The 27,945-nt window shown below is 42.0% G+C and overlaps 1 protein-coding gene across 3 annotated transcripts in view; it reads left to right on the forward strand.

Annotated features, from left to right (window-relative positions):
* The window catches only part of CUNH10orf90 (chromosome unknown C10orf90 homolog), a 70,808-nt gene extending 43,255 nt beyond the window's left edge, over positions 1 to 27,553 (forward strand). For all 3 annotated transcript variants that reach the window (XM_062635220.1, XM_062635219.1, XM_062635221.1), the window contains exons 4-9: positions 8,539 to 8,829; positions 10,767 to 10,960; positions 12,399 to 12,597; positions 24,629 to 24,692; positions 26,005 to 26,104; positions 26,648 to 27,553. In XM_062635220.1, coding sequence (XP_062491204.1) covers positions 8,539 to 8,829; positions 10,767 to 10,960; positions 12,399 to 12,597; positions 24,629 to 24,692; positions 26,005 to 26,104; positions 26,648 to 26,686 — 887 coding nt within the window. In that variant the 3' untranslated portion in view covers positions 26,687 to 27,553. The remainder of the gene's footprint in view (positions 1 to 8,538; positions 8,830 to 10,766; positions 10,961 to 12,398; positions 12,598 to 24,628; positions 24,693 to 26,004; positions 26,105 to 26,647) is intronic.
* The last annotated feature ends 392 nt before the right edge of the window (positions 27,554 to 27,945 follow it).

The raw sequence follows: 27,945 nt of genomic DNA on the forward strand, positions 1-27,945 counted from the left end.
CCCATAATTTGGTGTGATGAAGGAAGGGGTGGTGATGCTCATTGGGTGTAAGAGAAGAAGCAATGGATCAGTGTGAAGAGACATTTTTTTACTCCTTTATTTAGAAAACTGTGGGACCCAGAGGAGCAATGTAGCCTTCTGCCCTGTGGTATAGAAGCATAGATACTATTGGAGGTCATAGGCAACAGACATAAGCAAGAGGAATAGATGGTGCTCAAGGCTGTGTAAGCCAAAGCTGCCTCTAAGCTGGTTTCCACTGACGACACTGGTGATTCAATGGCACTGTGATGTTATGGATTTAGCTGTTCTTTAGCAATTTCTCTGCTGCTTTAGGCAACAAGCAGCCATGGATGGTTGGGAGGGATGGCTGTTTTGCTCTTGATTTTGTTTGGTTCTTTGGTGGAGGTTTTTGTTTGTTTGTTTTCACTTGTTTAAGGGCATGCCCATAAAATAGTTTGAAGTTGAAGGATCTCCTCACCTTCAGCAATCTGCCTGTTACAGATTAAAGGCTCAGTTTTATACCACAGGACGTAGCAATGAACTTGTTAGAAATTGTTTCCCTAGGAGACAGAAGGATGTCTTCCCTGTTCTTGATGTCATGCACAACATTTCTATGAGGAAAGTCATAAATTCGAATTATTTTCCCAAAGAGGATCATATTGTCTGTTGAAGAGCAAAATTAAAGTTCGGCTCTCCCTGTTTTGCGATGTGAAATTTAAGGGTTTTATTTTTCTGCTGGTTTCCATCTTGTTCAGGGTGGACACTTCTATCTTGAGTTGTCAGAGCTGGTAAAAATGTGAGACAATTTGAAGTGAAAGTCTCTGGAGGGGGCAAGTCACTCGTTAGCACTCAGGGCAAGCAGTGGACAACTGAATACTAGAATCATTAATAATTAAGAGGAAGAGATGGGCTGTGTGCATTCAGTGACTGCATTATGCCACTGGAAGAAAGAGCCTCATTTTCCCCTTATTCACACTTGGTTTAAAGTAGGAGCAGCAGTTCTGCAGTCTGAGTACTTGGCTCAGTCTTGCTGCGGTAAATTATCAGAAAGAACTGAACAAGTAGGTGTCTTGGGTATGATGAGAATACCAAGTGGTTGATACATTTCTTACCCTGAAAATCACTATTTAAATGTTCCGAATCATCCTGAACTTTTTCTTCTTTTAAAGCCACACTGCATCAGATTACTCCTTGAGTCCCTGCAATAGTGCCTGGTAGCTTCTAGCATGACATCCTTGAAATGCAACCATGGGTGTCTGAGATTTTTAGCAAGTGAATGTTGTAAAGAATGTCTTGAAAGTGTAGCTGCAAATTGCAAAGTATTTTCAATAACCACCCCCATGGTTCATAACAATACAGAGATCCCCTCAGTCTAAGAACCAGTTATCTGGAAGTGTTGGGTTTGTTAAAAACACAGCTTTGGTGTCACATGGCCAAAAAGGCATGACAAGAAAACCAATGATGACTTGAGGCATGAGTCTAAAACCTAATATTGATTATCTCCAATGAGAAAACAATCACAGAATCATGGAATGGTTTGGGTTAGAAAAGACCTTAAAGCTCATCCAGCTCCAACCCCTGCCATGGGCAGGGACACCTTCCACTAGAGCAGCTTGCTCTAAGCGCCGTCCAAGCTGGCCTTGAGCACTGCCAGGGATGGGGCATTCACAATTACCAGGTGCTTGGCCAGCCTCCAAATTATGAAAGATTTAATAAAAAGAGAATACTTTTTCCTTTCCTCCTGTCCCAGCACATAGGAAGAAAAGGGGGAAAATGTTAGCAAAACATCCAAATGCTCTTGTCAACCAGTTAGCTGTTGGGAACTGACTGGTGCAAAGCAGTTGAATCACGTCATGTGGGTGGATTACATCCTGACCACTGAAATATTCTGCAGCAATAACACACTCTCATGATTCAGAGTGTAAGATGATCTCCTGCAGGTGCCAGGCAGGAGGGTTTCCTTTTTGCTGGTGCAGTCATTGCAAATTACACCCTTGCTCCACCAACGCTCTCCACGCGCAGTCGGAGTCAGTGCATCACATCCCGTCCTGAGCAGCACGTTGCTACCCTATAGATCCCAGAAATTGTTTAACACCAAGAGGGAAGATTGATCACTTATTTGCAAAGTGTTTTGAGACAATGAGTTGGCAGTCACCACCACAGAGATGCTTAGTGTGAGGTGCTGTTGATTAGCTGCCTTATGGGATCGTTTGCTCTGAAGCCAAGTGTTGGACTACAGTAAAGCCTTCTCTAAACAAGCTGTTTCTCAATATCAAGAGGCTTTTCCTACTTTGGGCTGATTGCATGTTGAAGATTAATAGCTCTTAGGTACACTTGATAAGCTTTCTCTGTTCAATGATTACAACTTTCTACAGTCAAATATTAGCTTTTGCAAAGAGAAAGCATCTTCCTTCTGAGAACTGTGTCCACAGCTGTCAATGGCAATTAAAAAACCAAAAAGAGTGAGCTAGAAATAGCACAACCTTTTTTGTTAGAGATGACTTTTTAATCTGAACCTTTAGCTTGAGTTGTTATTGATATAACTGAGAGAATTAAGCCTTACCCCCACCAGGCAGAGCTGTTTGAAGAAGCATTAGTATAGGTACAATGACATGTTCATCAGGAGAAACAGCCTGGCTGATTGTCTCAGTTCAAGCTTGCAGAATTGCCTTGTCTTTGTGTCTTCAGATATAGAATGGAGCAAATGGACGAACTGGGAATGGACCTGAGGACATGGCCCAGCCCCAGGTTTTTATTTAAAGGTAAATCCAAAACCTCTCTAAGCATTACATTTTGAATAGGGAGCATGGGCAGAGTTGCATTACTGTCAGGATTTTTTGCAATTGGAATAGTTTCCATGGATGTTAATGCTGAAGAGCAGCTAGCACTCCCTCTTGCAAAAGAGCCATTTGACAAGCATCAGAGGGCAGTTAGGGATATAGATCTCCTTGCTGGTCAGCAGAAATGTTGGCAAAAACATCTGAGTTTTGTAGCACTCCTTGCCAGCTACAGCTTGTGCACTGATTAAAAGTGATGCCTTTTCCTCGGCAGTGATCTGAGCAATAAATTATCCATCCTATCTTCCATCCCTTGACAAACACTGAAATAACTAATAATATTGCCATTGTCCTCTATGTTCCCATTATTCTGTCTTACCAGGCTGTTGAGGTGATGTGGTCTGTTTACTTATATCTAAGATCAGGTGGCTTAGCTGTGCTAATACTTGATTCACTATAGGGATTGAGTCATCAGTCTTTGTCATCAGCAGGCTGGAGTCTTGGTTTTGGGTTACAGATCTCTGCTTGAGGCATGTATGGGCTCTGTACAACCTACACCTACATATGTCTGAGCCTAAATCTTGAAGAAGGTACAGAAGGTATAGTTTGTATAGGCTAAGAAAGTTGGGGCTGTTCAGCCTGGAGAAGAGAAGCTATGTTGGAGACCTCAGAGCAGCTTCCAGTGTCTGAAGGGGGCTACAAGGATGCTAGAAAGCGACTCTTCATCAGTGACTGGAGTGATAGGACAAGGGGCGATGGGTTAAAACTGAAACAAGGGAGATTGAGATGAGTTTTTACGGACAAATTCTTCTCTATGAGGGTGCTGAGGCACTGGCACAGGGTGCCCAGAGAAGCTGTGGCTGCCCCATCCCTGGCAGTGTTCAAGGCCAAGTTGGACACAGGGGCTTGGAGCAAGCTGCTCTAGTGGAAGGTGTCCCTGCCTGTGGCAGGGGTTGGAGCTGGAGGAGCTTTAAGGTCCCTTCCCATTCAGACCAGTCTGGGATTCTCTGATTGTAAAGTAGAAGTTGCTTACATTTAAGGAACATTAATTGCTGCTCCTCTCTCTTTGGGGCATAAGCAGCATCAGCTCTCACCGCAGAGGTCTGGAAGAGCTCAGCAGCCCCAACATAGGGCTTTTATTAAATTAAATTAAAAAAAAAATACCCTGCAGGTGGTCTATAATGTAAAACCTACCTACAGTGGTGATGTCTGATCCCATTAATGACACACAGTGAATCAACGCCGTGTGTCTCCTTCCTTGGCCCCCTCTTGTCAGGCTTGCTTGGTGGTCGGGGAGGATTTGTAGCGCTGCTCATGTTAAAATGAGCTTTGGCCAATTTCAAAGCAGCACTTTGTTATGAATCATCAAAAATCCACACTGAAACACTGGGAAGAGGGCTGTGTGAAAGTCTGAAAAGCTGCATTATCCTGTTGTAAAGTGAAAAGAGGGGAAAAAAGCAGTAACAATGCAAAAGGGTATGTTTGCCTGAATTGTGTGTCTTTCAAGGAAAGGCAAGTTTAACCTGCTGTAATGCAGGGTCACTTCCTGTTAGCAAAACCCCCTGAAGGGAGAGGGAGGAAAACGTAAAAAGATACTTTACAGCAAAACAATATAGTTCTTTTACTCAGAGATCAAGGATTTGTTTAAAAAAAAAGAGCTTTTGAAAGCCTACCCTTGGTTTTAGAGAATAGTTTTGACTCGTCCAACATCATATGGTTTTCAGTAAGTCATTATTTAAAACTCAAACTTGTCATCCTCATCCTTGCATAGGGCAAAAATAACTTTTCTCCAAACATAATTATGATCTTGCTCCTTAACTTTTTCTCCTGTAAGCAGCTGAACTTTTACAACTAGTATCTGCATTCACTGGATTTTATTAATGGAATCATTCTGCTTTCTGTTTCTTTGAGTTTGGTTCTCCTCTATCTTCCAAAGCATTACACTTACATGTCTTTGTTCATTAGTTTTAAAGTCTTTCTTCAGCTGGGATAATAGTAAAAACATATATTGCTAGTCATCCAGTTGCAATTCTAGCTAATCTCAGAGGGGCAGATATATTTCAAGTTTGGTGAGTGGGGATTTAGATACACAATTCCAGATAGGCTTAATGAGAGTAACAGTCCTAATTCCCCACACAGTACATTAAAACCAATCTCAAATGTACAGAGCGAAACTCTGTGATCCTACCTTTAAGTACCTTTGCTTTTTTTTCCCTATACATCATTTGCATCTGCGTTCCTTAGTTAAGGTAATTGACAGCTGCTTTGAGGATGAGGGAGTTGTTCTTATTGCCCATGTCTGCTTTGCTTTGCTGTGTTTTCCTGGGGACTGACTACGCCTGGGTGTACCTTTTGAAGGGAAAGGTTAATTCGAGTGGGAGTTAGAGCGAAAAATTCAGCAAATTGACTCTGTTATTATTCTGATTGCCTCCAATGTTAGACAAGAACAAGGTGCACCTTTTCTTACTGCCTTAATTAACTACCAAAGAAAAAAGCCCCACCATACCGTGAATCTAATAAGGATTAAGGTTCAATTTTAATATTAGCACAAGATCCAAGGCAGACACGTTTCATGCAGAAAGGATACAGAGATCTTATACCTGAATTGCATAAGGAATCCTGCTTTTTAACATTCTTTCTCACGCAACCTTTTGTTGGCCTAAAATGCTAAGCAGCAGCCGTTACATTTCCCTAATTTTAGACATCATTCCTAGTCCTGTTCATGCCTTTCTTTACTTCCTCTTCTAATTCACGTCTTTGTAGGGATTCCCCATACCTTATGGGCAGAATGCCATTCGTGGTGTTTCTTTTATCAGGGAAAGGGTGCAATACAAACAGGGTGCAGTATAGAAAGGAAGGCTGTCTCCATTTGTCCTAAATGTAAGAAAATTCCTTGGGCTTAATTCTCAGTTCCTGAAGGTTTCTGTACTTACACTTGGAAGCCAATATCCACAAATAGCTAGTTTGGTAGTTAGGAGTAAATGGAGTGTGAATACTTCAGGCAACTCTTCTTTCTTTTGTGCAGATTCGTGTTCTAAGATGTTAAGAGATGTGACTTATAGACAAGTCTTTCATTCACTCTGGTCTTCACTGTTTTATTCTGCTACCCATTTTCTTGCAGCCCATTTTCACCACCCTCACAACTGATTCTACAGTTTTGGATACTGATGCCCAGCAGCAAATAGGCTCTCCTGGGGACACCACAGTGGTTAAGCAATCCCACAGTCTTGGTGAAGAAGTCATTTGGCTTCACAACACACACATTTGTTGCACAGACTGTTTCTTGATATGAAGGCAAATTATCTCCTACTGTGATGCTGCCTTGGAAGAGCAAAAACTCTTTTCTCCTTTCCACTTTCTTTTCTTCCCCTCTCTGATTTCTGCTGGCCAGTAAACTATTTTAATTTAAAAGATGATTTAAAGAGATAATCTGTTTTCCATTCGATTTCTTTCTGTGGTTTAGCTCTCCTCTTTTTTTCCCTCCTCTATCCTTCTAGTATCTTGGCTGACTTTGTGAAAAGACTTCCTCCTCTGCTGCTCTGCAGTTACTTAATGCTACCTGCTGCTTTTTTCATCTTCTCCTACCGTGCTGCTTGTTTCTACCTCCTCCCACTAGGACTCTTTGATGCCCATGACCCCATTAATCTGTCCCAGTGGGTTTTTTTCGCTCTATATGTCATAAAATATTTGTAGAAACCAGTGTATAACTGCAGGTATGGGTTTGGTCAGGGATTGGAGGAGGAAATCACTGTAAATGCATGAGCTCCAACTGAGTGTATGAGCAGAATCAAGTCTATCCAGTTTGTTGAGAGTACTTGCACCAAAACTGTTTTCATCTGGGGAGAGAGCTAAGTTTTGACAAAAGATAAGGCAAATATTTGCAATGTGTGAAAAGCAAGGAGAAAAATAAGTTATACCAGAGAGCAGAGGGTGTGATTGGATGGTAGCCTAGAATTTGGGAGCTCTATGTGCGCATCTTTGCTTTGACCAGATTTTCTGTATGGCTGTGAAATTGCTTAGGATGGGGTTTATCTCAATGAATTTAATTAGAAGAAAGTTGGGGATCTTTTTATGTCTATGCTGATCTTCAGGGATCCATCATTAGAGGATCCCCTGAGAAGGTGGCCCCTTCTCCCTGTATGGGAAGTTACAGAAGGGAACTTCAGATGTTAAAAGCTTTCTGATCTGCATGGTAAGGGAAAAACACTAGACGCTGTACCTTAATTGCCTCAGAAATACAGAAGCGTGAGCCATTCAGGTCACTAAGGTGTGTAGGAGATAGTCATTTTGTGTCAAAGAATATTTCTCATCTACTGTGAGTGGATTAAGGATCAAGAAAGTGAACTGAAAACTTCTCGCACAGCACTGCAGGATCTAATTTTACTTAAGGACTAGGAGATAAGGAAGTGTCTAACATGACTTTGAAGGTCCCTTCTAACCCAAACCATTCTATGATTTAACAATGTGCCATCTCACTCTTTCTCATCTACTGAGAAACAGAGAAAAACTCTTCTAACCTTCATTTGCCTCAATGCCTAATGTCCTCAACTAAGACATTGGGAAGAAGTATTTGGAGAGGTGCAGCTGCTGGCAATGAGTCAGCAAAGAAAGGAACTATATTGCCACTTTAACAAAAGCATTTGCCATGAAACACCAGTCATTCATTAAAGGTCTTTTATCCACAATATAGAACAGGGCAGTCCCTGCCTAGTTTGAGTTTATGGTTAGGTCTGAAATCGGTTGTTGATTTTATCCCTTGTACCTCCCAAATTTCTTGCTTGCCTTCTTTCAGAGATTTTTACTAGCTTTTGATAATTTCCATCTACATAAATCTTTAGGTCCCAGGTCAGCCTAGGACTGCCAATAGGCAATATATGCACATCATTGAAAAGAAGGAGCAGGGTCACGCTGTGTGTCTGGCCATGAGAGTGCCTGCCTACCAGGGACCGCTGCTGAGTGGTTTATAGGGACATGAAACAGTTCCCATCTCCTCCTCCTTTCTTTCTGCTGTCTCCAATACTTTGGATTTCATTTGGACACTTCTTTGTATTTATTTGCCTGCGTTTTCAGTTTTCCAGGGTTTTGGTGGCAGTAGTGGTGGTCAGGCTGAGCCATCCTTCAAGGTGTGTATAGCACAGAGCTTCCCCAGCTAGCTCTGTCACTTTTGGCCTTGGCAGGGTCCTGCAGTTGTAGGTGCTGTGCAACATCCTTCTCATCAAAAAGATTTTAGGCAAAAGTGTGTTTTGTACAAATCGGACCCTTTTGCCACTGGTTCCTACTGCACCTTTGCACAGAGGTAGAACAGGGCACTAGAAATGTTGGAGACAAGAGATGTTTCTGAGGCAGCCACTCAATTACACAGAGGTTAAAACCCCGATCCTGAAACTACTTGATCCTCAGTTTTCATCACAGCCACCATTGAATCCATAACTATAATTTTGACCAGATTTAACCACTCTAAAATATTTCTTTCAAGTGAGTAAGAGACAGGACACATAGGATGGCTTTTTGTCAGAGGTATCTTGACTCCTTCCATGCTGCCCATCACAGTGTGTTTATATTATCTAAAATGGCAGTTTATCCTCTTATTTCTTTTGTTGCAGTACAGCTGCATGACAGTCATGATAATATTTCTATCGCAACTTTCAGAATATACCACTGAAAGCAGTTTCGTAGGAAATAGAAATTATGAGGACTGGAGGGCTCAAAGAAAAATGCTCTTATGTTATAGAATTTGGGTTTTTTGTCTTCTTTTTCACAGGAACGCTAATGTTGTCGGGAAACAAGAAGAATCAGTGCAACACAGGTGGGAGCAGCACAACAGACTCTGGCTGTCTTCCAGATACAGCATCCACAAAGGCAGTTGCTGTTGCTAGTGATGGCTCATTGAGAAAGAGAGATCCCTCCAAAGGCACCTCCAGATCCAAAGGGATCCAAGCACAGGGCATCCTGAAACCAAAAAACTCTCTCTCCAGAAGCTTGTGCAATATAACAGCTTCATCAAGAACCCCCCTGGAAGAAAACATGCATAGGGAAAACCAGCTCCTAAAAAGTAAGGTACAAATCCTACTGTGGTTGTTAGGAATATGGTTTCAATAATAAGATGAGATCAGACTCAAAGAAAAAAAAAGTGAAATAATGGAAATTCAGTCCATTTTAGTCCAGCTTTAAGTGCTGAGCATGAGTCATCTGGTGAGAGATCAATCTACTAATCTGACTGTATACATTGCTATGGTTAATAGAAAACAAGATTAAAATGAGAACGATAGGCTTATTTTGTAAGTAGGTTCAAGGCAATCTTGAAAAAACATTAGAATTGCAGAGTCAGGCAGCCCCAGCTCAACCAAAAAACACCAGGAATGAGGTTATTTTCACAGCCTTGTTCAGACAGCTTTCACTTCTGCAATCTTTCTCTTTTTTGACACAACAGCCTGAACTATGATCATCAGCAAGGTTTCAGCATGTAAAATGCAATTTCTTGTAGTTCAGCACCAGTTGGGATGCCTTACTTCCAGCATTTATTCATAGAGCTAAAATAGGGATGACATGAGCAGCTGTATTTATGCATAAGGTATTTTTGCAGGAGACAACTGAGATATCCTGTAGATTAGTTTAGCTTTAGTATTAATAGTTTTGTAAGAAATTTACCCCAAAATTACCTTTAAAATGCTTTTCTTCTCAGAGTGTTTTTTCTTACAGAATTTTTTGTAGGCAGGTAGGCAAAACTTCCTCATTATTGACTATAAAGCTACCAAATATAAGAGCTATTTAAATGAGAGAAGCCTATGCTCTGGTTTCAGTGCCTGGAGTAAAATCATGCCATTTCCCTAACTGGAAGTGACTTAGATTTACAACAGCGAAGCATTCACTGAGATCTATCAAAGATAAAGTTAATCAGCACCTCTGTAAACCTGGCTTATCGAGGAGTTTAATTTCATGTTCACAGGCTTCAATGGTTTTTCCTTTCCCCCAAAATGCTAACAAGAACAGTATTAGGGAGGAAATACAGTTCAGGCTTTTATAAGGCAAATGTACCCAACACAGATCATTTTAATATGTTTTTTAAGTACAATATAATATGTACAATATGTCATAAAGAGGAAAATATTTTAAGTTTATTGTAACCAAAAATTGAAATAAAACAGTAATGGGCTTTTTTCCCAGATATTTAGTTCTAGAAATCAAATTATTTGGCAAGGAAGAAGTGCTCCAGTATGACTTTTCAAAAGAGTTCAGATGGAGCTCTTCTGAAGTTCCTTTGCTAGTTTGGATTAATTCTGTCCTCTATATGAGAGTCTTGTCAGCTCTGATTTTTGCCTCTTTTGGTGCTAATTTTGAGGGTATCGGTCACAGAGCATTAAAGTATAATTACAGCTGTAGAAAATAATCTCTCTTTTTTCTCAATGTGAATTGACAGCTTTTCTAATAATATAATGCATATTAACCTTTTGTTTATTATTTGTTTCATGGAGTCTTTCCACTGGCTAATGTATATATAGAAACTATAAGAAGCAAACTGTATTACCAACAAAGATCAAAACGAGAGTAGCGTTTATGAAAGTCTCAGTATAGTCAAAAAGAAACAATGTGTGCTTAAGGTCCATAACAACATGATATTTCCTACTATACGTGCAATAAGTCGAAATGAACTCAAGCTACAAGTCGCAGCATGATGTCTTTGCTTTCCATGATGCAACTGTGTCACAGAAGCATCTTGCTTTTGGGAAGCAAATACCAGCAAACGGAGCTAAACACCCGAGCCATTTAATTGTGCTTCGATGTGATGTCTGGCTTAATGTGAAAGATGCTCTGGGTGTCACAGGGCAGCGAGCAGCACCTATGATTAGATTTGATCTATTCTGCTTAATGAGGCCTATTAATAATACCTTGGTATTCTTATTTCAGAAATTGCCCTCTCTGTCTAATGAGGTGGAGAGCCCAATAAAAAATTAACCATGCACTCTTAATGAACTTTTAAATCTCTCCAAGGCGATTATGAATTCCATGGTTCAAGTGACAAACTGAAGGAGCGTGAGGAGGAGGATGAGCAGGAGGGAGCCAGCAGGGTAACGCTATCCATGGCTCACTCACCAGATGCTACTCATGGGCAAAGTGATGCGCTCAGGCAGCCAGAAGCCAGCTCCCAGCCTGAGAAACACCCGCCAGCCCCACGGACACTGCGGGTAAACATCCATTCACTGTGTTTAACAGGGGGATTGGTTTTGTAATTATTATTTTTCCTTTCTCTTGTTATTTTTATTTTATGGATATTGTTTATTTCCTGGGACATGGCTGAGGGAGGAATCATAGAATCACAGAATAGTTAGGGTTGGAAAGGACCTTGAGATTACCCAGTTCCAACCCCCCCTGCCATGGGCAGGGACACCTCACACTAAAAATGCCACCCAAGGCTCTGTTCAGCCTGGTCTTGAGCACCATCAGGGATGGAGCATTCACAACCTCCCTGGGCAACCCATGCCAGTGCCTCACCACCCTAACAGTAAAGAACTTCTCATTATATCTAACTGAAACTTCCCCTGTTTCAGCCTGAACCCATCATCCCTTGTCTTATTGCTACAGTCCCTAATGAAGAGTCCCTCTCTAGCATCCTTACAGGCTCCTTTCAGATACTGGAAGGCTGCTATGAGGTCTCCACACAGCCTTCTCTTCTCCAGGCTGAACAGACCCAACTTTCTCAGCCTGTCTTCATACGGGAGGTGCTCCAGTCCCTGATCATTCTCATGGCCTCTTCTGGACTTGTTCCAACAGTTCCATGTCCTTTTTCTGTTGAGGATGCCAAGATTTCCTTGGTTGTCTGGTTTTAAAAGCTGCCCGTTTCAAGCCCCAGCTGCCACTCCTGCAGAGGAGCATGTTAAAAATTCAGGGATTTACAAATTTTCCAAAGACACTTTTGAAGTTGTACCTCAAAATTGCCAATTTCTATGAGCAGCCACCATAGGTGCGGATAGGACCCTGGGCTGATACCGAGCCCCAGATGTGCTTTCTTGTCTTCTCTGGTGCACGTTAAAGACCAATCTCCACTCATCCTTTCTGTCCTAAGACATTCCTAAATGTTGAAGCAGCCTTTGACTGGAAAGCATTTTGCTTCTGGCTCATCTGTGAATAGATCTGCATGACAATCTAAATAAACTGGAAAACTTGTGAACTGTCAGTGACAAGCTGCTTTGGCGATAGGGTGAGACAAGGAAATAGGCAAAACATCAAGAACTTGGATTTGGATAACTTATAAAATATGTGACTCAAAACATATAAACATAGAACAATATGACATATTACATATAAAAATATGTAAGTCTAAAATATGTAATTCAAATATGTGTTCTGGAAATCGGGGTTTTTCAAAGGTTCTCCTTTGTCTGATGTGGTAATGTCACACCAAGGCAGCTTTCTGACTGTGAAAGGAAGTAAAGACAGATGGAAAGGCAGTTTGCTAACTTTAGTACAGATGAGCAATCCCTTTCATTGATAATCTCTGACTGAACCCAGTTAGATGCATATCACCTTTTTCCTTCATTTTGACTCTTTCCAATGAAGCAGTTTCCCTGTTTCTTGGACGTAGTAATCATAAAGGTCTTTTCCAACTTAATTGATTCTATGTAGGAAGCATTAGAAATCCACAAGCCTCAGTTCATCTGTCGTTCACGAGAAAGGCTGAAGAGGCTTGAAGAAATGGTCCAGCTGAGGAAAGCCCAGCAGAGAGAAACTCCTTCAACCAACCAAGGAGCTCCTCCTCGCAAGTCTGCCTCAACATCCACTTCGAGCAGAAGAAAGCAATTCACTGTTCCTCACCCTCTCAGTGGTAAGCTGAATCGTGACCAGCAGCTGGTCTGTAGCTGTCTTTAAACTCTTGCCACATTTATAGTGTTTCCATATTAATTTTGTGACACGTTTCTGTTTCACCCCACCAATGCTCCAGCATCTGTCCTAATACTCAAAGCAGAAAGTTTCTGAAGCACAGAGATGGGTCAATAGGAATAAGACCTTTTCTGTGGCACTGGAAGGAGACCACCTTGGTGCCTTTCTGTCATTGTCACATGCAATTGTGTTCAGCATGGTTCAAGTTGCTGCTAGTTGTAGAGATGATAGCAATAAATAGCATTTCACACCTCTCACAGCTTACAGAAGGAATAGTTGTAGGGAGAGAAGTGACAGGTAAAGGGATAGGTGGGATTTGGGAGTAGGAGTCCCAGTCCAGTCTTCATAGCAGCTTCAGATGTGGACTTGCCACTTGACTCATGGAGCACTCAGCAGCGAGCTATCTGTGGAAGAGCACTTGTTTGCCCAGAGCTGTGTGCACGGCTTCTAAATCAGTGCATCTAAACTCTCTGATTTCCTCATTCAAGTTGATTATGTTGGGCTATTACCCTAGTGGTAAAAGGACTTAATATCCAGCGAGTAAAATAGTTCTCTCTAAGAAGCTCCCTCCCAATAGTACTTCTGTAAATATTATCTAGACACAGGATATTCAATAAATTACTTTTGATTTTCTTTCTTTTTTTTCTTTTTTTTTTTTTATTTTAATTGCCATCTGGCTGTTACTTAATTCAGTTGACTAAAGGAAAAGATTGATTTGATTGATTGCCATTGCTCTTTACACTTTGGTTTTAAATCTGGCTGTTTGAAGCCATGTTATTCCTCTGAAGAGTAAATCAATAGAAAACACTAAATGAGATGGGCCGCCTGGAACAAGCAGGAAAGAAAACCTTTGATGTCCTCAACACTGGGAAACACTTCCTGGGGAATGAGATTAGGTGCAGGAAAGCTGGGTCTAGTCCCCATCTTGGGCTCTCTTCCTGCTTTGCATTGCAGAGAACCAATTGCTTTCGCTACAGCTGTGCTGTTTGTAGTGGTATGATATCATCTATCTTTCATCAGGTAGGAAATGTGTTTTTATAGTAAGAACTAAATAAACAGAAGTAAACAAAGCACAAAACACAAGTTGTATTTAAAAGACTCGCTAAAATCCATTCCCTCACCTCCATTATCCAAGTTAATTTCCCTGGGTTGAGAGCTCTGGGGGCCGCACTGCCCTGCAGTGCTGGGGCTCTGCACCAGCACCAGGAAGCTCTCCCAGCAGTGGCACAGGCCAGGAGTTAGTCATATATCTTAGAAGAAATGGCAAATATCTCCCCCTTTGGTTGGCTTCGACAGTCCCTCAAACCATTCTCCAAATACATTATGAAACAACAAAGAAAGGTTGAACCTATTTCTCCTGAAATTATAATTAAAGATTAACTTTTATGCTTGCTTAACGAGCAATAAAAGCATAATATTGAAATATATTAATTATTCAAGTAAATTACTATTTCCCTCTTTCAGCGGTTAGTCTTTAAAGAGAAATTTGTCTAAAGAGAATCTTTAGTTTCTGCAACCCATCTGCCCTCATGTAATTTTCTGTTTGTGAGATCTTCATATTTTTGTAATGACAAAAGTGTCACTTTAAGCATAACTGTGATTAATATTGGAAATCCTAGACCCCCGATAAAGCACAACTGCATAGGCTGCAGTCCAGAGGGCTGTGTAGGAGTGTACCAAGCGTATTTAATTTGCTCTGAGTCCTGACAGTCGGTATTTTAGGGCTTCTCCTGGTGGATGCTGTTGTGCAGAAGGATTAGCAGCATCATTAATGAGGCCCAGAGTGGAGGGTCTTGGTTTCCTACCCATGCTCCCAAGTTTTTCTTGCTTGCAGAAGAGACAAGGGCTTCTCTCTCATGCTCACGAAGGATGTCTGTGTTCTTCTGATGTCTCTGCTGATTACATCCCCATTCCACCAGGGTCGCAGCCTCTCCTTCCCTTCCTTTGTTGTCATCATTATTCTGTATTCTCTGGAAAGGCCGTTTTAGCATGTAAAATGTACTTTTACAGCAATGAAGGTCTTTGTGTCATGTATTAGAAAACAAAAGGAAAATGGAAGGAAAATGCAACTGTAGGGGTGCAAGAACAGTTCCATTTACTGAGATGACACGTGGACACCAATATCCCAGTGATTTAAGGATGCCATTTCATATTACAGCCTGAAGCAAGGCAGACCGTGGGCACAAGCAGCAGTGTCACCGCCTGCTCTGTCTCTGCATGTGGCCCATCCGTGGCCCATCCATTTCAGTTGGAACAGTGAGCTGATATAGCAGGAGCTGCTTTTTACTTATTTTTAATTATTTTTTCTTAGGATTTTGGTTATTATTAATTAGGTTTCCCTCTTTGAGGTTCAGATCAAATGACTGGTCCAGCTCATCAAACAGTGGTGTGATCAGATGAGCTGGCACAGGGGAGGCAGGAGGGAAGGTGGAAGGTGGTGAGGGAAGAGAGCAGCATTGCCTCCCAAAGCACACATGGCAGGGTTCATCCCTGATTCTGTATTTCAAAACCAGTTCTTCAAGTGGTAAAGAGCCTGGGGTTTGTGCAGGGGTCAAACTGGCCAGAAGAGCAAAAATACCATCCTACAGCGTGTCTGTATGTCATGGAGTCCTGTAATGGTTTGGGTTGGAAGGGACCTTAAAGCTCATCCAGCTCCAACCCCTGCCACGGGCAGGGACCCCTTCCACTAGAGCAGCTTGCTCCAAGCCCCTGTGTCCAACCTGGCCTTGAACACTGCCAGGGATGGGGCAGCCACAGCTTCTCTGGGCACCCTGTGCCAGCGCCTCAGCACCCTCCCAGGGAAGAGCTTCTGCCTAAGAGCTCATCTCAGTCTCCCCTCGGGCAGGTTAAAGCCATTCCCCTTGGCCTGTCCCCACAGGCCCTTGTCCAAAGCTCCTCTCCAGGTTTCTTGTTGGCCCCTTTAGGTACTATCCAAACACAGTAAGTCCTGAATGCCACCTCCATCTCTGGTTGTACCTGGGTTAGTCAGCTGTGGTCCAGAAGTGGATGACTGTGACACCAACCCTGGGAACAGGGGCTGTGGCTGAGGCTCAATGTTGTGTTATTGCAACCGTTGCTTTCCAGGGTACCCTCCAGTTGTCCTCCTATGTCCTCCTTACAGTGCCACGTACATTCCTGTAGTCATCTGGCAGTTTATGCCTCTTGCAGCCATGTATAAAGATGAAAACAGTGATGATGACTAGACCTCAGTCATCATTAGAAGTCAAGGGAACTGGGCAGCTCTGTAGACACAAGACAGTTGCTTTGCCACATCCCCATAGCCACTGGCATTTTATTTGGTGGTTCTTCTGTTTTCCCTGCTAGTCTTAAGAAATCTCTCCCAGCCACAGACAGCCCTCAGGTTTTTTGGTCTCGGGAAGCAGGCAGCTTTTCCACAGCAACACACATTGAAACAACCCTTGAAATTAAGAACCCAAGAGAGTAAAATGATGACCCGGAAACTTGCCTAAGTATACAGAATTGTACTGATGGCACCTCTAGGCTTCAGGGTGTGATCTTGTGGTTGCCTTTTTCAGTTTGATGGTTTCCTGCTTTCTCGTTTTTCCTCTTTCCTGATGTCTTTGGGATTTGTAGAGGTAGAGCGCTGAGGCTCCAAGGTTCACAGGGCTCATTGCAGGACGCCCTCATACACTTTAAAACAGTCTTTTTCCTAAGAGCAATTTGTCTGATGAGTTTAATTTCCACTGACCCCAACACAGTGACCCCAGGGATGGATTAGAGGCACTTCTGTGGCTGGGTGCAGAAGCAGCATGTGTCTGTGCAGCCCTGAGGTGCTCGCAGAGCTGGTAGCTGCAGCACACTTACTGCAAGCACTGGCAATGGCATTAGTTATTGAATTAGTTTTCCACCACCCAAGGCCATTCCCTGTCCATTCCCCACATGCACATCCATGCCCATGGGGGAAGGCAGCACAAGAGAGGTGAGATTGTCCCCTTGGACAATCTGCTGTTGTGGCAGATGTCAATGGGGATTAAACCACAGCCCGAGGCTTTTTCTCTTTGCACTGGACAAGTTTGTTGCAATTATCTCTCTGAAATAAGCTTGTTTATGTGCTTCTGGACTCAAAGCTTTTGTTTCAATAAAATGGTTGTCACCCAGAAATAAGAGCACTGACCTTCAGAGATTTTTCTCCATCCAAGATTATTCCATCAGACTGAAGTGTCTTTACTGAGAACATGAAAAGATTAGCTAGGACTAATCATTCCAGTGTTTTGACAGTGTTGTTACAACTTTAGTTTCTTAAAGGGAGAAAGAAATAATTGGCATTCGACATCATTCCCATACAAATACCAACATCTGTGCAGTTCCCGTTTAACCTTCCCATCCAAAACCCCCCAGGTTGTTTTAATTGTAAGTCATGGGCAGGATTTTCCAAAGCCCTGAAAGGAATCTTAACACAAAAGTGTTGATCCTGCAGAAGGTTTTAGCATCACAAGAGCACTTTGAAGGCAGAGAACCTGCAACTCTCACACTCGCTTTTGTGCAGTGCAGTGTGTGCTGCTGCATTAGGAGAGTGCTAATTAGTCCAAGATAGACTACTCGGCTGTTGACTATGCCGAGCAAATTAGACATCCCACTGTGATGAACTGAATAGAAACAATGCCCAAATAACTGGATTTAAATCTCCAAAACCTTAATGTAATTACTCCAGTGACAGGACTACCAGCTGTTTATAGGCCTTTAAGTCTGCATAATGAACAGCCTTGTGATCTTAGTGTACGCAAGCACTTTGAGGGCTTTCAAGGAAATTTCTCAGGCACATATGGGTTTTTCTTACCTTCCATTTTCCTTCCCTTTGTGAGGGTGGTGGTTCATTGGAAACGGCAATGGAAGTTGAATGTTAGCGTTCAACCCCTGCCATGGTGCCTGCTGTGTTTTCTCTGGATTTGTTTCCAAATCCTGTATCTTTAGTACTGCTTTGGAGTCAGGTTTATACCTCCTCAGTAGTGCTTCTAAACCTCTCCAAAAAGCTTTCTTGTAACTGCAAAAAGCCGGGGGGGGGTGAGGATTGCTGTTTGTTTGCTGGTGTTTTCAAGGGGTTGGTTTCTTAAGAAGCTCTAAGCCAGGGAGGTTTTTGTTTGGGCTGTGGAGAGAGGAGGAGATGGTAATCGCAGGATTTACAGTAAGTGCACAGCCAGCAAATCCTGCAGCTGCTAATGTGCATCCCTTGTGGTCTTCAGATGCCGTTGGTGGCTGAGGAGATGTCTGCAGCCGCCAGCACATCTCTAATCACGTGTGATTTCAGTTGTGCCATTTCTCAGGTTCCTTTTCTCCATCACTCACAGTTAGCAGTAGTGCCCCCGACCCTGTTGGCACCAGGTTTCTTGGTCAAGGCTGACAGCTCTGAATGAAGACTAAGCTGCAGCAAGGTAACTGAATTAGGAAGAGGAATGACCTATTTTTGAGATAGTATTCATCACGTTTATTAGAGCAGTGGCGATGAGTCAGCACAGCAGTGAATCATTGCAGGTCATTGGCACTGGGTGACAAGGTCCCTTGGGAGCCTGATGCTCAGACTTATTGTGACGACAGGGGAAGAGGTGATGGAGTGAATGGGGTGGCATCATGTCCCCTCTGTGCCCTCATCCTCATGAAGGGGGGAGATAGCCAGCCCCTGTGCAAGGAAGGTGGCAATAAATTGGAGAATCTTCAAATCTGAAGAGCTTTCTGCATGATGATGGCAGCATTGAAATTATGTGCCCTGTCATGGGTGACTCACAAAGTTCAGTCAGTTTGCTGGGGGAGAATTTCATTGGAGTCTTACAGTAGCCAAATAGGAAACTGAATTTCTGGTGATGGACATTTTAATCCAGGAGTTAAATGTCTTTTCATCTATGATTTCATCTATGATTAGAAATTGTAGCATAAGAAGTTAGGATTAAGGAGCTGGGGCAAATTTTACCAAGGATTGAATTAATACTTCATAAATTTACAAGATCTGTCATACCTTCTTTCATAATTGCTATTTTCTGCAAGTATTTTATGCTTTTCAAAACTACATGCTCTAATCAAACAAAAATGACTTAGAAAGGCCAGGTAAGATGCAAATTAATTAGAATCATAGAATCATAGAATAGTTCGGGTTGGAAAGGACCTTAAGATCATCCAGTTCCAACCCCCCTGCCATGGGCAGGGACACCTCACACTAAACCATGGCACCCAAGGCTCTGTCCAACCTGGCCTTGAACACTGCCAGGGATGGAGCATTCACAACCTCCCTGGGCAACCCATTCCAGTGCCTCACCACCCTCACAGGAAAGAATTTCCTCCTTATATCCAATCTAAACTTCCCCTGTTTAAGTTTTAACCCGTTACCCCTTGTCCTGTCACTACAGTCCCTAATGAAGGGTCCCTCCCCAGCATCCCTATAGGCCCCCTTCACATACTGGAAGCTGCTCTGAGGTCTCCACGCAGCCTTCTCTTCTCCAGGCTGAACAGCCCCAACTTCCTCAGCCTGACTTCATACAGGAGGTGCTCCAGTCCCTGATCATCCTCATGGCCTCCTCTGGACTTGTTCCAACAGTTCCATGTCCTTTTTATGTTGAGGACACCAGAACTGCACACAATGCTCCAGGTGAGGTCTCACAAGAGCAGAGCAGAGGGGCAGGATCACCTCCTTCGACCTGCTGGTCACGCTCCTTTTGATGCAGCCCAGGATACGGTTGCTTTCTGGGCTGCGAGCGCACACTGAAGCCGGCTCATGTTCATTTTCTCATCAACCAACACCCCCAAGTCCTTCTCCTTGGGCTGCTCTGAATCTCTTCTCTGCCCAACCTGTAGCTGTGCCTGGGATTGCTCTGACCCAGGTGTGGGACCTTGCACTTGGCATGGTTAAACCTCATGAGGTTGGCATCAGCCCACCTCACAAGTGTGTCGAGGTCCCTCTGGATGGCATTCCTTCCCTCCAGGGTATCAACCGAACCACACAGCTTGGTGTCATCGGCAAACTTGCTGAGGGTGCAATTCTTTGTGCTGAATGAAATCCAAGAACGTTCAGGTATCATTTGGACAGAGTGGACTGAAATCTCCTGCATGATGCCCCAAATTAGTATGAAAATGGGGGGAAGGGAGGGGTTCTTTCATTCTTCAAAACAGCTTTTTCAGACATACAAGTGATGTTTTCCATTGTTAAGGCTGAAATATTAAGGAGGACCAGAAGTCTCAATAGGGTAGACCTGAGCAGCTGGAAAGCCCATAAACCATCTCTTGGGTGAAGGACCCCTTTTGAGCTTCAGCATTTCTCTGAGATGAGCAGGAAGTTCAAATCTTCAGCATCAGACTTTTAACTAATGGATTATTACACTTCTTATAATACCAAAACCTCATCTTTTGACTGCAGCTGAAGTAATTCATTGCATGAAATCATGGACATACAATGTGCAAAGGTTTGTGCAGCACCCCTGCTCATAGGCACTACTTTATATTCCCCGACTGAACTCCCAGTCCAGTGCTATGGGGATGCTAAGCTGAATGCCACCTTGACATTTATCTTAGCTTCAAGTCTAATTTATTTTTGGAGGGACCGTTGGTTTTAAAAAGCAGTATTTAAAATAATATTTTATATCATAAAACTTCTTTGGGTGAATGGGTTTTTAGTGAATTATTTTTCAGTTCAGTAAGAAAGCAGTTTAATAAGGAACTGCCACTATGTGTGCTTTGCTTTTCGGGGACTGGCGACACATCCTCAAGGGCACATTTTAGCTCCTAACACTTATAATTTGCATGTATCTTAGGAGAACACGTTATGCATATTCTGACAGACAGAGAGGTCAGCCTTTGATAAATTTTGCCCCTCTTTTTTTAAGCGTTTCAGTGATTTATTGGTAAATAGGAAGTCAGGGGATGGTTCCAACACAATCATTTTATCTATTCTCTGTCTAAACATTTACTAACTTCCCGAGCAGGAAAGTTACTCATCCTGTCTGAGGTGCAGTTTAGCATTAGTTAACATATATTACCATGATGACCCATTTACCTTCATTTGCAAGTTGCTGAAATAGCTTCTTTCACCCGCTATGGAGGTGTTTTGTATACACTGTTGGTGTAGACACCAGAATCCCAGTAGTTTCACAAGGTTTGAATAAAACACCAGTGAAGTGTTTCCTGCCTATCTGTCAGTACCTCTTTTAACTGCAGGGCATCACTGGAAATGCTGAATGTCTGCTTTGAAATCCCATCTTTTCTAGCCATTGGACTAGTTTTCTCCAAAAGTAGTAGAAAGCTATGAAACTTGATAAGGAACTTTGATAAAATGCAATTTGGAGTACTATCAACCTGGGGAGTTGTCCGCCTTATAGCCCACTTTGATCCTTGCTTGGTAGGGAAGAATGTTAATTCAGGTCTTTGTGATGCGTTTGGCAGGTTATTATGGTTTCGAACATGTGCTGCTCTTCCACTTTGAGGTATACTCTTCTAATATTGAATATTGTAATATTGAATACACTTCCTAATATTGAATATTATTTAAATGCACATATGATTTTTTTTCTCGTTTATACCAGATTTTATGTATTTTTCAGTACATTTCATAGAATCAGAGAACAGTTAGGGTTGGAAAGACCTTAAGATCATCCAGTTCCAACCCCCTGCCATGCGCAGGGACACCTCACACTAAACCATGGCACCCAAGGCTCTGTCCAACCTGGCCTTGAACACTGCCAGGGATGGAGCATTCACAACCTCCCTGGGCAACCCATTCCAGTGCCTCACCACCCTCACAGTAAAGAACTTCTTCCTTACAAAATATATATATATTACATTAACCAATATATAATATATATATATTATGTTTTTGAATTCTAATCCTAAAACCCATTGAGGATTAACCTTACTTCTGCTTGATGCTGGCTTATGATTTTTTTTCTCATACATCACTACCTGAGAGTGAGCTAAGCCATACTATGTGGATGTTTAGCCACAAGTGTTAACCTTTTGACTCCATGCTGCTTCACAAAGGGTACTTTTGGAACCAAGGTAGAGTTCTGTTTTTCTTGGAGGATTTTCCTCAGAGTTTCTTTCTAATCCTTCCCTTCAAAGCCACCTGCACAGCCACACATGTTGTTCCAGGCAGAATCACCAGGGTTTGATGCCCTTCAAGACCATTTCTGTGCCATCAGGAGAGGGTTATTCTGGAGTTAGAGCCTTATGCTCAAGCAGCAATTTTAGATTGGGTATAAGGAGGAAGTTCTCTACTGTAAGGGTCATGAGGCACTGGAATGGGTTGCCCAGGGAGGTTGTGAATGCTCCATCCCTGGCAGTGTTCAAGGCCAGGTTGGACAGAGCCTTGGGTGCCATGGTTTAGTGTGAGGTGTCCCTGCCCATGGCAGGGGGGTTGGAACTGGATGATCTTAAGGTCCTTTCCAACCCTAACTATTCTATGATTCTATTCTGTGATTCACCAATAGAGCTTTCGGGTTCTGCAGTGCCTCCCAGCACAGAGATGAGCTTGTCATGCTGTTTACAAGATAGGTCACTGGCCTGCAGATCCCTGGCTGGGTTTTTTTATCTCTCACATGTTCTGGTGTCTACACACAGAGGTCTGGAAGTGTTAATGTGTCATTAACAGCTTCTATTTAGAAAAAAAACAAGGGGGAATCCATAAAACAATTCATTTTGTACCAGAAATCCTATGCCTGAAATCTCCCTGAATAAGAATTCATAATGTTCCTATGCACTGAGAGCAGATGTCACTCCCAGTGTACAGGAAATCATATGAAACTCAGGCTCTGCACTGGCCAGTCAAGCTGTTGGGTAATATTGCATCTCAGGAGAGATTTGCCTTGACTTACTGTGTGATGGCTTGGTGGAGGTGGTGCAGCTTCTTCTGGGGTGTTATTTCCAATGCCCTCAGCCTCTCTTCTGTGCCCAAGTACAGGGGAACACACAGAACTGGTTGTTCTATGAGGGATCTCGTACTGAGGACCACATAGGCAAAAAAAAAAATGCCTGGATTTGCTGTGCAGCACAAAGTGTCTCCTGCTTTTGTTTTGGCACTGCAGAGAACCCATAGGGATGGCTCTGTATGATTTCAGACTTATCCCATACCATTCTCCAGGTTAGGGGTACATGCCTTGAGGGAAGGGATGCAACCTGCAGTCTTGAGCTGTCAGAATGAGGTTTTCAACCTCAAGCAGCAAGGGGCTATGCTGAGGCTCCTCTGAACTGCACTGGGATCCACACTGGTCTCAGCAAATCAATGGGCCTGGACCCTAATCCTTCACCAGGACCAGCTGGGTCATGGGCAATCTGCTTCCTTAAGTTTCAGGCTTGTCTAGGCAATAACATCCAAGAGTTTATTGCTTTTAAGTTAATCAACATGAAAATGAACATAAACCCACTAACAAATAAAAGACAAATTATGTTTTCCTAGCAAATTGGGCATGTCGCTTATGTGGACTGAAGATTTAACAAGCACGATTAAGAGTAGGCAACTGCTGAGTGGGGGATAGTTAGTCCTCAGGCAGAGGAAGCTTCCACCCCTTCTCAGTTTGTGTTCAGATTAGGAACTGCTGCAAAGCTCCCTTTTATTTCTACATCGAGACGCAACAGTGATCTTAAAGGACACGTAGTGTTTTCCTGAGAAATGCACTAATCTGAGTATGACTTTGCCTCTGGGTGTAGCCCTGTAAGCTGCTCGGGGCTGTTTGGTTGCTGAAACATCTCCCCTAAAGATCCCTGAAACATTTTGTGTGTTCAACAGCAGGGAAGGAAACCTAGTGGGGAAGGAGCCTTTTTTGGGTAGCAGTCACTGGGTCTTGCTCAGGGGCAGTTCTGGAATGAATTATTCTCTGTATTTACTTCTCTGCTTTGATTATTGTATTTTGCCTCTTGAGTGAGATGGCAGCAAGACGCCGATGCGGTGCCTGCTGTGATATATATTATGTCTTGGAAAATGGAAGTGCTTAAAATTTGCATGCATATTTATCATATGTCTTGCAAAGATAGTGGCAAATACCTTTAATATTCAGATTCTTGTGACTGCAGAAGGCATTATACCCCTGAGCTCATACCCTGGAGAAACCACATGGATGTGGCTGGGTGTAGAGAATGCTCTGGTTCATCCTTGTGTTCAGAAACCAGTGTGTAAAACCGGTTCTTCTGTACTTCTGAATTTTCTTTCATCATCCTGGTGCACATCTAAATAACGAAGATGTGCAGGCAGCAATCCTCCCTCCTCTCCCTGATAAATGTGGTTAAACAGAATCTCCTTCATCAAGAACCAGTTCTGATTATGTATTTACTGGCTTCCCACCTTGTGCAAACACCATCCCTCCCCATTCAGAAACCATTTTTGCAAGGAAGGTGTTGAAATTGCCTGTTTCTGACACTCACCGACTTCTAAAATCAGTAATTATTTTCCTGTATCCAGGGAAATACTGATTGGAATTATCTCAGATATCTTTGCATTTGATCAGGAAAGAGCAATATAATTTTCCTCCTCGTAAAGCTCATCCTAATAATTCACAGCCCTGCAAAACAGGTGTAAATTGAATCAGAAATAATCACACCAGGCCAGGTTCCCAACAATCATAGAAACAAATAGGTTGGAAAAGACCTTTAAGATCATCAAGTGCAACCACTAGCTGAGGATATGGCCACTGTGCACACGAGAACGTGGGCAAAGTAGATTTTTTGATAGAGCAGAAATCATTGCTGGCTCTTATTCTGAATAAAGGGCTCACACAGCTGTATGTGACAATCACAAGCCTGCTATAGGAGTGGTTGCTGCTGGTTTTATCCATCATTCCCTTTCTGCGGAGCAGCTTCAGGAGCCAATCCAGCTCCAGATGAAGTTGTTAAATATGTTCCAATTGACCTGTAGAGATTTGGATATCCAGCCTTAAGGCATCAAAAGTTTAACCAGAGACAGCATAATATCATGACTACATAAAGTGTGACATATAAAACTTCACTAAACACAGATTTCTTCAATGTCAACTTTATTTTCCCTCTAGATAACCTCTTCAAACCAAAGGAAAGATTCATTCCAGAGAAGGAGATGCATATGAGATCTAAAAGGTACAAATCGCTTCTGTCTTGAGTTCACTGCTGATCACTGCCATCTCACACCTAAGGCGGAGTATTTCCATGTCATATTCACACCCTGGAGGGTTGGTCTGTCACACTGCTTGCCGTGCTTTTGTGCAATTCCCATGGTTTTCTTCAACCGTATCAGTTTGATAGATCTGGGACATCCCTGCCCTTTTCTAGCAGTTTTGGATAGCATGGGGTTGATGGCATGAAAACTAAGTCATAGAATCATAGAATAGGGTTGGAAAGGACCTTAAGATCATCTAGTTCCAACCCCCTCTTAGAATCATAGAACCATAGAATGGTTTGGGTTGGAAGAGATCTTAGAGATCATCCAGTTCCATCTCATGTTGAACATTCAAAAATATAAGCAGTACAGTCACTTTGGTAGGGTTTTTATTTACCATGATTATGTCACAGAGAATGGGAATTCCAGCAGACTATTAGGAGTGTGTTGCCTGGTTTAACTGCATTGTATTTCATGCCATCATTTACAGCAAGGAAAGCTGCAAATGGCTTCCATGCAGAACTCATCCTGGTTTTAGAAGTGCTCAAGATCTGTCCCATTTCTCTCCTCCAAAATGCAATCTCTAGCCAACACGGGCTGCTTCAAGAACTCACTATTATAAAATATCATGAGTTAAAATCGGAACTAAACAGGCTTTTTATGCATGCAGAGAACAAGCCCAACTTTCTTTTCAGACTCCTTGGAATTTTATCATTGACTTCAATGGAAAATATCAGACCAGAAGTCACCTTCTTGAGGGCAACTTATGCTGTTTATAGGATGGACAGATTATGTTTTCCTTGATGAAAAGAGTTCCTAATGACAGCAAAAAATTTTAACAGTCTACAGTTATATAATGATGGTTTTCTTATACTTTAGAAAAATAAGTCAAAATAATTGTTTGGCATTGATTTTGTGACCTAAATACAAAAAAAAAGAAAAAGAAAAAGCGTACAGGCCGCATTCTGGTTTGAATTATGCTGCTATAAATTGAAACCAATTCCACTGAGCTCATTAGAAGCTGGTGCAGAATGTTGCTGTTGCATTGAGATAACCTGATCCCATCTCTTTCATTTTTAGTCCAGAAGCGGTTTTCAACAAGTCAGCTTTTATATAAAAACATTATTGTTAATAATTTACAATTAAAAGCATTTTATAAATCTAATTCAAGTACTTGGAGATGCCCATTAATGAGAAGTAGTGCAATGAAGGCAAACGTTTCCCATAGGAAAAACAAATGATTTGCGAGTCCCAGGGCTGACATGTGGAGTTAACTTTCTAAATTCATTGCAGGATTTATGACAATTTACCTGAAGTGAAAAAGAAACAAGAAGAAAAACAGAAACGGATCATCATCCAGAGTAACAAACTGCGTGTTGAGAACTTTAAAAAGGTGAGGATTTACCGGAATGCCAAGTTTTGTAACCCCTTCTTTACCTGGGAGTGGGGTCCGTAGAGGCAGCACCTTCCTGGCGATCCTGTGCTAACCATGTGCACACCCTGAAAGCTTTGTGCTTTTAAACCTTGTCCTTGGGTTTAGGTACTTCTTTAAACTGGAATTAACAGCTGAACCTTGTTGGAATAAGCATCCAAAACTTTGGGGTTTTTTAGAAATGAGTAATTAGTTGTGGTAGAAAGCTGCATAAGCACAGGTAATCCCAGGGCAGCTCTGAGGCATTCCCAGGTAATCCTGCTCCATGTTGCACACATGTATCAGTTTTCTCTTGTTTCAGTTCTCTGCTCATCTAATGACACCTTTCCTGTCCAACAAGGAAAAACCTTTCAGTGTTTGGGGGTTTATTCATTAGTTTTAAGCAATGTAGGCAGCAGATTTGAAGTCTGAGAATATTAAAACCGTCTCACTTACAGCATCAGTTGCATCAACTTCATGTATTCTAACAAGATCCTAAGGTTGTTTTGCATTGTTTTTCCCTAGCAATTACTGGACCAGCTCCTTCAAAGAAACACGGAGTGACAAAGGATTCTCTTGCCCATCATCCTAATTGGATCTTGAATGCCTTTGACTGCCATAAAATTCACTCTTATCTCAATTACCTGGAGGTGTCGTTCTTATCTTTGGATCTTTATATGAAGAAAGGACATTTATATTTCAATTGAAATTTTAAGGCAACTTTCAGGTAATCAAAACCAGTCTAAAAAGGACACAGCTGTTTCAGAGCATCACCTTTTGGTTGGTTTGCCCAGAGGAAATAATTTAAATCATTTTAAATGCAAATACTGAATGACAGTGGTGTTATTTGTCTTAATCTTTTAAAAAGGATGTATCTCTGTAGCCATAGACCTGGGTTTATAAGATCTGGACAACTTATTTCACTGAAGTATTCTATTAATTGATATCCTGTGAGTTAAATCCTTGAAGTAAAGAAAAATGAAAAGCATTATTTGTTATGTTTAGAAACAAGCTGAAATAGCATTCTCTCATAATCATAGAAGCAGCAGTTTCACATTAATACTTAACATACCAAAAGGGACCAATATTTTAGCTCTCTGGAGAACTCTATTCCTGTTTATGTAGTGAATCTACATAGCAAGCTTACCTGTTAAAGAGCAATACTTTAAAACTTGATTATAACAGGGTTTTGTGTTTTTCATTGTAATATATATTTTACTCCACTTCTATGATCACTAAGTATTTATAGAAATGGCATATTAAGAAGTGGTGCCAAGAAGTATGTTTGCATCAAAACTGCAGAACTAAAACCATCTGTAATGTTTCCTCCAAAAATATTTAAATCTTTATTTGTACATTTTGGAAGCAAAAACAACCAGCTTACAAACCAATGGAGTTTATTTATGGAATAAAACATGAATATAATATTGATCCAACTGCTATGTTTTTATTTGGTACTGTTAAATATAACACAATTATTGAAACTGCTTGAGAGGCCTTTGCATGCCGCAAATCCTATGGTAAAAAATATTGCCCATCAAAAACATAGCAAGTGTTAACCTCTGTTGCACAAGCACTCAACTGAGCGTGTTTGAATGAGGCTGGAATTTGGCCTTGGAGATCTATGCTTTATTTTTCTAATCTAGCTCGAGATGTAAGGTCAAGGTTTTTGAAAGAAGGATGTTTGTGAGCTGGGCTTTGACCACAGCGATAGCCTCCAGCTGTGTGGCCTGTGCTGGACATGGGGAACTTAGTTATATCTTGTGTTCTGACTGCCTTGGTTACATTACCTTGTCTCTTTGTGTTTCAGCTTCCTAGTTGGT

Source organism: Pezoporus occidentalis, unplaced genomic scaffold, assembly GCF_034315485.1.
Source record: "Pezoporus occidentalis ecotype Australia unplaced genomic scaffold, CSIRO_AGI_Poc_V1 ctg45, whole genome shotgun sequence".
NCBI classification, from domain to species: domain Eukaryota; kingdom Metazoa; phylum Chordata; class Aves; order Psittaciformes; family Psittacidae; genus Pezoporus; species Pezoporus occidentalis.